The sequence below is a fragment of the Bombina bombina genome, chromosome 1 (genome assembly GCF_027579735.1).
Source record: "Bombina bombina isolate aBomBom1 chromosome 1, aBomBom1.pri, whole genome shotgun sequence".
In the NCBI taxonomy this organism is placed as follows: Eukaryota; Metazoa; Chordata; class Amphibia; order Anura; family Bombinatoridae; genus Bombina; species Bombina bombina.
In genome coordinates this window covers 597,298,614-597,313,432 of record NC_069499.1, presented here as the reverse complement: position 1 = coordinate 597,313,432, position 14,819 = coordinate 597,298,614, and the positions used below count along the sequence as shown (strand labels likewise).

Here is a 14,819-nt window from a genome sequence, read left to right as displayed (position 1 = left end):
AATCCAAGGGTTACTCATGGAGTAAGATTAGGATTCCCAGGATATTGTCCTTTCTCCAAGAAGGATTAAAAGGACAAATATCAGCTCTGTCTATCCTTTTACACAAGCGTCTGGCAGAGGTACCAGACGTTCAAGCGTTTGCTCAGGCTTTAGTCAGAATCATGCCTGTCTATAAACCTGTGGCTCCGCCATGGAGTCTAAATCTAGTTCTTTCAGTTCTTCAAGGGGTTCCGTTTGAACCTTTACATTCCATAGATATTAAGTTGTTATCTTGGAAAGTTTTGTTTTTAGTAGCTATCTCTTCTGCTCGAAGAGTTTCAGAATTATCTGCCTTACAGTGTGATAAACCTTACCTGGTGTTGTACGCAGATAAGGTAGTTTTGCGTACCAAGTCTGGTTTTCTTCCTAAAGTTGTTTCTAACAAGAATATTAACCAGGAAATAGTTGTTCCTTCTCTGTGTCCTAATCCTTCTTCGAAGAAGGAACGTCTGTTACACAATCTTGATGTAGTTCGTGCTTTAAAGTTCTATTTACAAGCAACTAAGGATTTCAGACAAACATCTTCCTTGTTTGTTATCTATTCTGGTAAGAGGAGAGGTCAGAAAGCGACTGCTACCTCTCTTTCCTTTTGGCTGAAAAGCATGTAAGGCAGCAACTTGGTCTTCACTGCATACTTTTGCCAAATTTTACAAATTCAATACTTTTGCTTCTTCGGAGGCTATTTTTGGGAGAAAGGTTTTGCAAGCAGTGGTGCCTTCTGTTTAAGGTACCTGTCTTGTTCCCTCCCTTCATCCGTGTCCTAAAGCTTTGGTATTGGTATCCCACAAGTAAAGGATGAAGCCGTGGACTGGATACACCTTGCAAGAGAAAACAGAATTTATGCTTACCTGATAAATTACTTTCTGTTGCGGTGTATCCAGTCCACGGCCCGCCCTGGCATTTAAGTCAGGTATTACATTTTTTGTTTAAACTACAGTCACCACTGCACCCTATGGTTTCTCCTTTTTCTTCCTAACCTTTGGTCGAATGACTGGGGGGTGGAGCTAGAGGGGGAGCTATATGGACAGCTCTGCTGTGTGCTCTCTTTGCCACTTCCTGTAGGGAATGAGAATATACCACAAGTAAAGGATGAAGCCGTGGACTGGATACACTGCAAGAGAAAGTAATTTATCAGGTAAGCATAAATTCTGTTTCTCCAACATAGGTGTGTCCGGTCCACGGCGTCATCCTTACTTGTGGGATATTCTCTTCCCCAACAGGAAATGGCAAAGAGCCCAGCAAAGCTGGTCACATGATCCCTCCTAGGCTCCGCCTTCCCCAGTCATTCTCTTTGCCGTTGTACAGGCAACATCTCCACGGAGATGGCTTAGAGTTTTTTGGTGTTTAAATGTAGTTTTTATTCTTCAATCAAGAGTTTGTTATTTTAAAATAGTGCTGGTATGTACTATTTACTCTGAAACAGAAAAGAGATGAAGATTTCTGTTTGTAAGAGGAAAATGATTTTAGCAACCGTTACTAAAATCGATGGCTGTTTCCACACAGGACTGTTGAGAGGAATTAACTTCAGTTGGGGGAAACAGTGAGCAGACTTTTGCTGCTTGAGGTATGACACATTTCTAACAAGACTTGGTAATGCTGGAAGCTGTCATTTTCCCTATGGGATCCGGTAAGCCATTTTTATTAAATAAGAATAAAGGGCTTCACAAGGGCTTTAAAGACTGGTAGACATTTTTCTGGGCTAAAACGATTGATATATAAGCATTTTTAATACTTCATAGTTTTGAGGAGTTATTTTATTCTTGGGAATTATGTAAAATAACCGGCAGGCACTGTATTGGACACCTTTTTCACTGGGGGCCTTCTCTAATCATAGGCAGAGCCTCATTTTCGCGCCTCTATTGCGCAGTTGTTTTTGGGAAGCAAGACATGCAGATGCATGTGTGAGGAGCTCAGATACATAGAAAAAGCTTACTGAAGGCGTCATTTGGTATCGTATTCCCCTTTGGGCTTGGTTGGGTCTCAGCAAAGCAGATACCAGGGACTGTATAGGGGTTAAATATAAAAACGGCTCCGATTCCGTTATTTTAAGAGTTAAAGCTTTCAAATTTGGTGTGCAATACTTTTAAGGCTTTAAGACACTGTGGTGAAATTTTGGTGAATTTTGAACAATTCCTTCATACTTTTTCACATTTTCAGTAATAAAGTGTGTTCAGTTTAAAATTTAAAGTGACAGTAACGGTTTTATTTTAAAACGTTTTTTGTACTTTGTTATCAAGTTTATGCCTGTTTAACATGTCTGAACTATCAGATAGACTATGTTCTGTATGTGGGGAAGCCAAGGTTCCTTCTCATTTAAATAGATGTGATTTATGTGACACAAAATTTAGAGAAAATGATGCCCAAGATGATTCCTCAAGTGAGGGGAGTAAGCATGGTACTGCATCATCCCCTCCTTCGTCTACGCCAGTCTTGCCCACACAGGAGGCCCCTAGTACATCTAGTGCGCCAATACTCCTTACTATGCAACAATTAACGGCTGTAATGGATAATTCTATCAAAAACATTTTAGCCAAAATGCCCACTTATCAGCGAAAGCGCGACTGCTCTGTTTTAGAAAATACTGAAGAGCATGAGGACGCTGATGATATTGGTTCTGAAGTGCCCCTACACCAGTCTGAGGGGGCCAGGGAGGTTTTGTCTGAGGGAGAAATTTCAGATTCAGGGAAAATTTCTCAACAAGCTGAACCTGATGTGATTACATTCAAATTTAAATTGGAACATCTCCGCGCTCTGCTTAAGGAGGTGTTATCTACTCTGGATGATTGTGAGAATTTGGTCATTCCAGAGAAATTGTAAAATGTAAGATGGACAAGTTCCTAGAGGTCCCGGGGCCCCCCGAAGCTTTTCCTATACCCAAGCGGGTGGCGGACATTGTAAACAAAGAATGGGAAAGGCCCGGCATACCTTTTGTCCCTCCCCCTATATTTAAGAAATTGTTTCCTATGGTCGACCCCAGAAAGGACTTATGGCAGACAGTCCCCAAGGTCGAGGGGGCGGTTTCTACTCTAAACAAACGCACTACTATCCCTATAGAAGATAGTTGTGCTTTCAAAGATCCTATGGATAAAAAATTAGAGGGTTTGCTTAAAAAGATGTTTGTTCAGCAAGGTTACCTTCTACAACCAATTTCATGCATGGTTCCTGTCACTACAGCAGCGTGTTTCTGGTTCGATGAACTAGAAAAGTCGCTCAATAAAGATTCTTCTTATGAGGAGATTATGGACAGAATTCATGCTCTCAAATTGGCTAACTCTTTTACTTTAGACGCCACTTTGCAATTGGCTAGATTAGCGGCGAAAAATTCAGGGTTTGCTATTGTGGCGCGCAGAGCGCTTTGGCTAAAATCTTGGTCAGCGGATGCGTCTTCCAAGAACAAATTGCTTAACATACCTTTCAAGGGGAAAACGCTGTTTGGCCCTGACTTGAAAGAGGTTATTTCTGATATCACTGGGGGTAAGGGCCACGCCCTTCCTCAGGATAGGTCTTTCAAGGCTAAAAATAAACCAAATTTTCGTCCCTTTCGCAGAAACGGACCAGCCCCAAGTGCTACATCCTCTAAGCAAGAGGGTAATACTTCTCAAACCAAGCCAGCCTGGAGGCCAATGCAAGGCTGGAACAAAGGTAAGCAGGCCAAGAAACCTGCCACTGCTACCAAGACAACATGAGATGTTGGCCCCCGATCCGGGACCGGATCTGGTGGGGGGCAGACTTTCTCTCTTCGCTCAGGCTTGGGCAAGAGATGTTCTGGATCCTTGGGCGCTAGAAATAGTCTCCCAAGGTTATCTTCTGGAATTCAAGGAGCTTCCCCCAAGGGGGAGGTTCCACAGGTCTCAATTGTCTTCAGACCACATAAAAAGACAGGCATTCTTACATTGTGTAGAAGACCTGTTAAAAATGGGAGTGATTCATCCTGTTCCATTAGGAGAACAAGGGATGGGATTCTACTCCAATCTGTTCATAGTTCCCAAAAAAGAGGGAACATTCAGACCAATCTTAGATCTCAAGATCCTAAACAAGTTTCTCAGGTTCCATCGTTCAAAATGGAAACCATTCGGACAATTCTTCCTTCCATCCAGGAAGGTCAATTCATGACCACGGTGGATTTAAAGGATGCGTATCTACATATTCCTATCCACAAGGAACATCATCGGTTCCTAAGGTTCGCATTTCTGGACAAGCATTACCAGTTTGTGGCACTTCCATTCGGATTAGCCACTGCTCCAAGAATTTTCACAAAGGTACTAGGGTCCCTTCTAGCGGTGCTACGACCAAGGGGCATTGCAGTAGTACCTTACTTGGACGACATACTGATTCAAGCGTCGTCCCTACCACAAGCAAAGGCTCATACGGACATTGTCCTGGCCTTTCTCAGATCTCACGGGTGGAAAGTGAACGTAGAAAAAAGTTCTCTATCTCCGTCAACAAGAGTTCCCTTCTTGGGAACAATAATAGACTCCTTAGAAATGAGGATTTTTCTGACAGAGGCCAGAAAATCAAAACTTCTAAGCTCTTGTCAAGCACTTCATTCTGTTCCTCTTCCTTCCATAGCGCAGTGCATGGAAGTAATAGGTTTGATGGTCGCGGCAATGGACATAGTTCCTTTTGCGCGAATTCATCTGAGACCATTACAACTGTGCATGCTCAGTCAGTGGAATGGGGATTATACAGACTTGTCTCCGACGATACAAGTAGATCAGAGGACCAGAGATTCACTTCGTTGGTGGCTGACCCTGGACAACCTGTCACAGGGGATGAGCTTCCGCAGACCAGAGTGGGTCATTGTCACGACCGACGCCAGTCTGGTGGGCTGAGGCGCGGTCTGGGAACTCCTGAAAGCTCAGGGTCTTTGGTCTCGGGAAGAATCTCTTCTCCCGATAAATATTCTGGAACTGAGAGCGATATTCAATGCTCTCAAGGCTTGGCCTCAGCTAGCAAAGGCCAAATTCATACGGTTTCAATCAGACAACATGACGACTGTTGCGTATATCAACCATCAGGGGGGAACAAGGAGTTCCCTGGCGATGGAAGAAGTGACCAAAATCATTCAATGGGCGGAGACTCACTCCTGCCACTTGTCTGCAATCCACATCCCAGGAGTGGAAAATTGGGAAGCGGATTTTCTGAGTCGTCAGACATTTCATCCGGGGGAGTGGGAACTCCATCCGGAAATCTTTGCCCAAATTACTCAATTGTGGGGCATTCCAGACATGGATCTGATGGCCTCTCGTCAGAACTTCAAGGTTCCTTGCTACGGGTCCAGATCCAGGGATCCCAAGGCGACTCTAGTAGATGCACTAGTAGCACCTTGGACCTTCAACCTAGCTTATGTATTCCCACCATTTCCTCTCATCCCCAGGCTGGTAGCCAGGATCAATCAGGAGAGGGCATCGGTGATCTTGATAGCTCCTGCGTGGCCACGCAGGACTTGGTATGCAGACCTGGTGAATATGTCATCGGCTCCACCATGGAAGCTTCCTTTGAGACAGGACCTTCTTGTTCAAGGTCCGTTCGAACATCCGAATCTGGCCTCACTCCAACTGACTGCTTGGAGATTGAACGCTTGATTTTATCAAAGCGAGGGTTCTCAGATTCTGTCATTGATACTCTTGTTCAGGCCAGAAAGCCTGTAACTAGAAAAATCTACCATAAAATATGGAAAAAATATATCTGTTGGTGTGAATCTAAAGGATTCCCATGGAACAAGATAAAAATTCCTAAGATTCTATCCTTTCTTCAAGAAGGTTTGGAGAAAGGATTATCTGCAAGTTCTTTGAAGGGACAGATTTCTGCTTTATCTGTTTTACTTCACAAAAAGCTGGCGGCTGTGCCAGATGTTCAAGCTTTTGTTCAGGCTCTGGTTAGAATCAAGCCTGTTTACAAACCTTTGACTCCTCCTTGGAGTCTCAATTTAGTTCTTTCAGTTCTTCAGGGGGTTCCGTTTGAACCCTTACATTCCGTAGATATTAAGTTATTATCTTGGAAAGTTTTGTTTTTGGTTGCAATTTCTTCTGCTAGAAGAGTTTCAGAGTTATCTGCTCTGCAGTGTTCTCCTCCTTATCTGGTGTTCCATGCAGATAAGGTGGTTTTGCGTACTAATCCTGGTTTTCTTCCGAAAGTTGTTTCTAACAAAAACATTAACCAGGAGATAGTCGTGCCTTCTTTGTGTCCGAATCCAGTTTCAAAGAAGGAACGTTTGTTGCACAATTTGGATGTTGTTCGTGCTCTAAAATTCTATTTAGATGCTACAAAGGATTTCAGACAAACATCTTCCTTGTTTGTTGTTTATTCTGGTAAAAGGAGAGGTCAAAAAGCAACTTCTACCTCTCTCTCTTTTTGGCTTAAAAGCATCATCAGATTGGCTTATGAGACTGCCGGACGGCAGCCTCCTGAAAGAATCACAGCTCATTCCACTAGGGCCGTGGCTTCCACATGGGCCTTCAAGAACGAGGCTTCTGTTGATCAGATATGTAAGGCAGCGACTTGGTCTTCACTGCACACTTTTACTAAATTTTACAAATTTGATACTTTTGCTTCTTCTGAGGCTATTTTTGGGAGAAAGGTTTTGCAAGCCGTGGTGCCTTCCATCTAGGTGACCTGATTTGCTCCCTCCCATCATCCGTGTCCTAAAGCTTTGGTATTGGTTCCCACAAGTAAGGATGACGCCGTGGACCGGACACACCTATGTTGGAGAAAACAGAATTTATGTTTACCTGATAAATTACTTTCTCCAACGGTGTGTCCGGTCCACGGCCCGCCCTGGTTTTTTAATCAGGTCTGATAATTTATTTTCTTTAACTACAGTCACCACGGTATCATATGATTTCTCCTATGCAAATATTCCTCCTTTACGTCGGTCGAATGACTGGGGAAGGCGGAGCCTAGGAGGGATCATGTGACCAGCTTTGCTGGGCTCTTTGCCATTTCCTGTTGGGGAAGAGAATATCCCACAAGTAAGGATGACGCCGTGGACCGGACACACCGTTGGAGAAAGTAATTTATCAGGTAAACATAAATTCTGTTTTTTTAAACAATAACAATTCTGGAGTAGACTCTAGACTGGAGTAGAGTATTTAAATGTTAAGATTGTGCGCAGGCCACTAAACAGATATATTGCAGGGTATTTCACCTCATACACTGCATGCATTGTACCTCTACAGATCTGTGTTACATTTGTGTTTAAAATTAAATAGTTTATGCAGCCTTTGACTTGCTGTCTTTTCCTTTTAGCCATTAATGGCCATGTTGGTGACACCTTGCCTGGACTTATCTTACCGCTACACCAGAAAGTGAGGTGGCATCTTGTCACTGTGGGTACCTGGGAGATTCTCACTGTTCAATTCCATGGAAACATCCTAACATCTCGAGATCCGCATGAGAGACGCCTCAACCTACACAGCCTCTACCCTGGTAAGCGCTGAAAAAAATATTAAGTCACTTAACATATGCCTCTGCCAAGAGATACTACAGATCTCTTCATCCCATTGTACATGGACATGCCAGTCTGTCGTTCTGTGTGTTTTAAAATATCTCTTCATTTTAGCACTGTATCATGTCTCTATAACACACAGAGTAGGTCATGTCTCTCCAATACGTTCAGCATTCCGTCATTATATGTTACACATGTCCCTCCAATCAACTGCATACTACAAATATGTCACCATTTACTTCAACCTATCATCACATAACCTGCGTCTGCATCTTTCTGTTGAACAATGCACAACACAATTTTGTTAGTGGGCTAGGCTTTCCTGATATTGTGTTAATTGCCCCAATATATGATCTATATCTTGCACAGCAAACAACGGCTAGCAATGTGGAATACAACTGCAATATGTAGGAAATATGCTTGCAAAACAGGTTTTGTAGATGATCAATAAAAGTAAAATAATCACATTTCTGTTCTGTTATGGTAAAGTAGTCTCACTAGTTAAAATGAGAACCGTCTCAGAAAGCTCATAAAAGCAAAAAAGGGGCTAGCAACAGGTGATCCAGGGTGTTCTACAAGCGTGGCCAGGGTTTTTCAAGCATGCAGAATTCATGAAAACTGTTTTACGAACATGTTTTTTATTTTTAATTCACTTGTTTAGTAAGGTTTTGCTTTTGTGATGGTGGTATCCTTGATAGTAAAATGGTGTGACAAAAAATGAATTAATTATAATAGAGATGATCCCGCTACTTGCAGCTGTGATGAGGGGCTGTGATACAGCTGCAATTTTTAAGTTGAGATGTTAGAGCGAGTTTTTCAATAAGGTTTTAGTTTCACAAAAAAAAGAATCTAGGCCATTATAGGTTTCAAGCAGATTTTCTTGTGTTATTGCTGTTTTTTTAATATATGGGGCATTTTGTGTGTACTTTAGGAGTACTGGTAACCCTAGAGATGGTCCCACAGTCTGTTGGTGCCTGGCGTGTAGAATCCGAAGGAAAATTCCAGGATTGTGGACTAACTGCGCTTTACATTGTGTATGACCGAGGTATGGCAAAGTAAAATGTATAGCAAACTGTAACATGAAATACGGCAATATTATGTGATGTTATGGAATGTGCAGTAAAATGTATAGCAAACTGTAACATGAAATACAGCAATATTATGTGATGTTATGGAATGTGCAGTAAAATGTATAGCAAACTGTAACATGAAATACGGCAATATTATGTGATGTTATGGAATGTGCAGTAAAATGTATAGCAAACTGTAACATGAAATACGGCAATATTATGTGATGTTATGGAATGTGCAGTTGTCATGATATGTAATCAGTGATGCTTGCTATTTTTTTAGAGAATACAATATACTACATACAATAATACTGATGTGTAACATGTAAGATACTGCATGGTATTGGGGTGTGTGTAATGGGGAACGTTGTGTACAAAATTAACTACGTGCAACAAAGGTTTACTATTGATATCTTTTAACAGGTTGTCGGATGCCCCTTGGTTTGTCATCTGGAAAAATCAAAGATTCTCAGATTTCTTCGTCGGGGTATTATGGTATGAAATGGGAGGTGCAGGGATAACATACAGACCAAAAGACACTGGTGGTTCCACACAAATTAATAGGCACAAAAGTCAAAATTAAATTTTGATAATTCAGATAGAGTGTATAATTTACTTCTGTTATACGATTTAACTCTTTATCTTGGTCACTGTGGTTGAAAAATGGACCCTTCCCAGTAGGGCCTACCTGAAGCTCAGGAGCCTGCATGTCTATTGCGCACTTGCAATCTTTAAAGCAAGAAGAACTGACCTACAGCTACAAGCATATCAAGAAAAATAAGTCCTTCAGAACTTCAATAAAAAATACCACTGTTTTTTAAGATATAAATAATAAAGTATAAAGGCTCTGTACTTTTAGAAGCATAGGTAGAGCTTTAAAATATACAAAAGGTACATTCACTTTTCCCATAGCCCAGCATCACCTTCCTTGTTTGGGAATCCTTTTATTGCAGGACACAATTTATTGAGACTGGTTGATAAACAGCCAATAAGCCCCTTTTCTTTACAACAGCTCAAAGTTGGTGTAAAGCGTTAAACACTAACCATTAACCCCACAAAGACCTCTAGAGTCTACACAATAAACTCTTAAGCACAATCTCCCATATTCATTAACATCTACTGTATCACCTTCAAAATTAATCCCCCGTCTCCACACTCCAAACTTCTCGATTGTATGACCTCCTCTGATTGTATTAATCCCACACTGTACCATCCTGTTCCCTATTAACTCTGTACTACTATACCCTCCCTAGCACCCAAAGGACCCCATACATGGCCAGCTCATTATCCACTCTTAGCACCCAAGTCACTCCCTTAGATAACATGCCCAGTACAACCATCCCAGAGCCCATAAGGAGCCCCCAGGCCAAAAAAAATATTCCCACTATCCTGGTTCCAGCAATGTATATCTTCAGTCAACACATAATAGGCAATATTTCTGTTGTAGTTGTAATAGACAGATAAGACACATGACATCAAGTAGGCTGCACCCCTTGAACAAAACAGCTTTACACAGCACTCCCACTAGACACATGTATCCACCATTTTCATAAGGGCTTCCAGTATCTTTAGTTTGGTAACAACAAGTCATCACACACATTAAAAAGATATTTCTTTCATAAGGTGGTGAGATTCCATGAGCCAATGCTCCTTGCTGGGATTTACCTTCTGGCCACTAGGAGGAGGCAAAGACACCCAACATTCCATAAGCTTTTACTCCCTCTCACCTCTCATCTACCATAGTCTCATATTTGCTCATCAAGATTATTTGTTGAAAGAGGTTCTCAGACGTATGTGAGACACAATTTCCCCTCACAAAGCCAGAAACAGAAGAGAGGGAACATGGAGTACAGAAAAACACCCTCTGGGAGTTAGTCACAAGCAAACCTCAGGTGTTGCGGGGACTTGTCCTTTAGCCTCCTCCTGTTAGGTCAGCCTGTTACAGGTTTTGATGGAAATTGTCCCTTAGCCACTCCTGTCAGGTCATCGTACACCTTTGTGCACTGTATGGGCTGTCTGCGGGAATCAGTTTCGTTCTGCAGATGAGTAAACACAGCAGTGTGGGTGCTGCTCAAGTAAGTACAGGATGCACTCACATAGCCCACAGGCTATTAGCAGGTACATACAACATAGCCAGGGGACACTTAGATATCACAGTCATATACGGCCAGATTACGAGTTTTGCATTATGAGCTGTGTGGTGCTAACGAGCATTTTTTTCTCACCGCTCACTTACCTACAGCGCTGGTATTACAGGGTTTTCTAAACCCGGCGTTAAAAGGCAAGAAGTGAGCATAGAGCAAACTTGTGCTCCATACCACACTCCAATACCAGCGCTGCTTAAGTCTGCGGTGAGCTGGTCGTATGTGCTCGTGCACGATTTCCCCATAGACATCAATGGGGAGAGCCGGCTGAGAAAAAGTCTAACACCTGCAATAAAGCAGCGTAAAGCTCAGTAACGTAGCCCCATTGATTCCTATGGGGAAACACATTTTATGTTTACACCTAACACCCTAACATGAACCCCGAGTCTACCCTAATCTTACACTTATTAACCCCTAATCTGCCGCCCCCGACATCTCCGCCACCTACATTATTCTTATTAACCCCTAATCTGCTGCCCCTAACATCGCCACCACCTACATTATATTTATTAACCCCTAATCTGCCGCCCCCAACATCGCCACCGCTATATTAAATGTATTAACCCCTAAACCTAAGTCTAACCCTAACACCCCCTAATTGAAATATAATTAAAATAAATCTGAATAAAATTTCTATCATTAACTAAATTATTCCTATTTAAAACTAAATACTTACCTATAAAATAAACCCTAAGCTAGCTACAATATAAGTAATAGTTACATTGTATCTAGCTTTGTGTTTATTTTTATTTTACAGGCAAGTTTGTATTTATTTTAACTAGGTAGAATAGTTACTAAATAGTTAACTATTTAATAAATACCTAGCTAAAATAAATACAAATTGACCTGTAAAATACAACCTAACCTAAGTTACAATAACACCTAACACTACACTACAATTAAATAAATTAACTAATTAAATACAATTAAATAAATTAACTAAATTAAATACAATTAAATAAATTAAATTAGCTAAATCACTAAAAAAACACACTAAATTACAGAAAATAAAAAACAAATTACAGAGCTTTAAACTAATTACACCTAATCTAATCAAAATAAAAAAAAGCCCCCCCAAAATAAAAAAAAACCCTAGCCTAAACTAAACTATCAATAGCCCTTAAAAGGGCCTTTTGCGGGGCATTGCCCCAAAGTAATCATCTTTTACCTGTAAAAAAAAATACAAACAACCTCCCCAACAGTAAAATCCACCACCCACACAACCAACCGCCCAAATAAAGTACTAACTAAAAAAACCTAAGCTCCCCATTGCCCTGAAAAGGGCATTTGGATGGGCATTGCCTTTAAAAGGGCATTTAGCTCTTTTGCAGGCCCAAAGCCCTAACCTACAAAATAAACAAACCCAATACACCATTAAAAAAATCCTAACACTAACCCCCGAAGGTTCACTTACCGGGAGAAGTCTTCATCCAAGCGGCAAGATGTCCTCAACGAAGCCGGCAGAAGTGGTCCTAAGGGACGTCTTGGATGACGTCAGTTAAAGAGATATTCATTACGAAGAAGCCGTCGTTTGAAGAGGATGCTCCGCGTCGGATGTCTTGAAGATGGACCCAATCTGCGCCGGAAGGATGAAGATAGAAGATGAAGTCTGGATGAAGACTTCTGCCCGTCTGGAGGACCACTTCTACCCATCTGGAGGACCAATTCTGCCGGCTTCGTTGAGGACATCTTGCCGCTTGGATGAAGACTTCTCCCGGTAAGTGAATCTTCGGGGGTTAGTTGGGGATGGCAGATTAGGGGTTAATAAGTGTAGGTAGGTTGCGGCAGCAGATTAGGGGTTAATAAATATAATGTAGGTGTCAGCGATATTGGGGGCAGCAGATTAGGGGTTAATAAGTATAATGTAGGTGGCAGCAGTGTCCTTAAAAGGGCATTTAGCTCTTTTGCAGGCCCAAAGCCCTAACCTACAAAATAGACAAACCCAATACACCCTTAAAAAAATCCTAACACTAACCCCCGAAGGTTCACTTACCGGGAGAAGTCTTCATCCAAGCGGCAAGATGTCCTCAACGAAGCCGGCAGAAGTGGTCCTCCAGACAGGCAGAAGTGGTCCTCCAGACGGCAGAAGTCTTCATCCAGATGGCATCTTCTATCTTCATCCATCCGGCGCGGAGCGGGTCCATCTTCAAGACATCCGACGCGGAGCATCCTCTTCAAACGAAGACTTCTTCGTAAAGAATATCTCTTTAAGTGACGTCATCCAAGATGGCGTCCCTTAGATTCCGATTAGCTGATAGAATCCTATCAGCCAATCGGAATTAAGGTAGAAAAAATCCTATTGGCTGATGCAATCAGCCAATAGGATTGAACTTCAATCCTATTGGCTGATCCAATCAGCCAATAGGATTGAGCTTGCATTCTATTGACTGATTGGAACAGCCAATAGAATGCCAGCTCAATCCTATTGGCTGATTGCATCAGCCAATAGGATTTTTTCTACATTAATTCCGATTGGCTGATAGAATTCTATCAGCTAATCAGAATCTAAGGGACGCCATCTTTGATGACGTCAGTTAAAGAGATATTCATTACAAAGAAGCCGTCGTTTGAAGAGGATGCTCCGCGTCAGATGTCTTGAAGATGGACCCAATCCGCGCCGGAAGGATGAAGATAGAAGATGACGTCTGGATGAAGACTTCTGCCCATCTGGAGGACCACTTCTGCTCATCTGGAGGATCAATTCTGCCGGCTTCGTTGAGGACATCTTGCCACTTGGATGAAGACTTCTCCCGGTAAGTGAATCTTCGGGGGTTAGTTGGGGGCGGCAGATTAGGGGTTAATAAGTGTAGGTAGGTTGCGGCAGCAGATTAGGGGTTAATAAATATAATGTAGGTGTCAGCGATATTGGGGGCAGCAGATTAGGGGTTAATAAGTATAATGTAGGTGGCGGCGGTGTCCAAAGCGGCAGATTAGGGGTTAATAAGTGTAATATTAGGGATGTTTAGACTCGGGGTTCATGTTAGGGTGTTAGGTGTAACATAAGTTTTATTTGCCCATAGGAGTCAATGGGGCTGCGTTACTGAGATTTACGCTGCTTTTTGGCAGGTGTTAGACTTTTTTTCAGCCGGCTCTCCCCATTGATGTCTATGGGGAAATCGTGCACGAGCACGTACGACCAGCTCACCGCTGACTTAAGCAGCGCTGGTATTGGAGTGCGGTATGGAGCAAAATTTGGCTCTACGCTCACTTCTTGCCTTTTAACGCCGGGTTTGTAAAAACCTGTAATACCAGTACTGCAGGTAAGTGAGCGGTGAGAAAAAATTGCTCATTAGCACCACACAGCTCCTAACACAAAACTCGTACTCTCGCCGATTGTTTCTTATCCATTTCTTCTATTATCAAATTTGTGTTGTTCTCCTGTTATTCTTTGTTAAAGAGATACATAGATAGGTTGCGTGCACATGTCTGGAACACTATATAACATGAAAAACTGCTATCATATAGTGCTGCAAACACATACACGCTCCTGAACTTACATTTAAACTTTTCAACAAAGGATAACAAGAAAATTAAGACATTTTGATAAAAGGAAATGGAAAGTTGTTTAATATTGTATGTTCCATACTAACTTTTCTCTTATCTGTTTTCTCCATTTAATTAATTTCTGTGCAGCATACTTAGCATTAGCCTTCTGTCTGGTATCACTTCTCATCATTTACATCCTCTATATTAGCTCTTCCTTTCCCCTTTGCGTCACAATCATCCATCAGCAATCATCACAATGTCTTTTATTTACAGACTCCTGGGGACCGTCACTTGCCAGATTGGACAACAGTGGATCTATAAATGCCTGGAGTGTGGAAAATGTCAATTCCTGGATACAGGTGAGATGTTAGAGGATGTGACAGGGAGAGTTGCAGTTAATGTGAAAATATAAGAAAGTAATGGTATGAGGCTGCTCGTAGACAGGAAAAAGAGAGGTGGAAGTCTGAGGGTAGATAGGGATGTGAATAGTAACAGACATCAGAGAGTGGGGTATGACAAAGATAGAGGCAAAAAACAACAACATTGGTGGGAAAATCTTTCTATATGGGATTACCAGTTTTTTATGCCCATTCGCGGACCTACTCAACAGATGGCCCTGGTGCAAGATTTTGT

At 41.9% G+C, this 14,819-nt stretch overlaps 1 protein-coding gene across 1 annotated transcript in view; it reads left to right on the top strand.

Moving 5' to 3' along the window:
- F8 (coagulation factor VIII) overlaps nt 1-14,819 on the top strand; it is a 269,846-nt gene that overhangs the window by 232,794 nt on the left and 22,233 nt on the right. The window contains exons 18-21 of the mRNA XM_053698910.1: nt 7,288-7,467; nt 8,418-8,531; nt 8,980-9,051; nt 14,460-14,545. Coding sequence (XP_053554885.1) covers nt 7,288-7,467; nt 8,418-8,531; nt 8,980-9,051; nt 14,460-14,545 — 452 coding nt within the window. The remainder of the gene's footprint in view (nt 1-7,287; nt 7,468-8,417; nt 8,532-8,979; nt 9,052-14,459; nt 14,546-14,819) is intronic.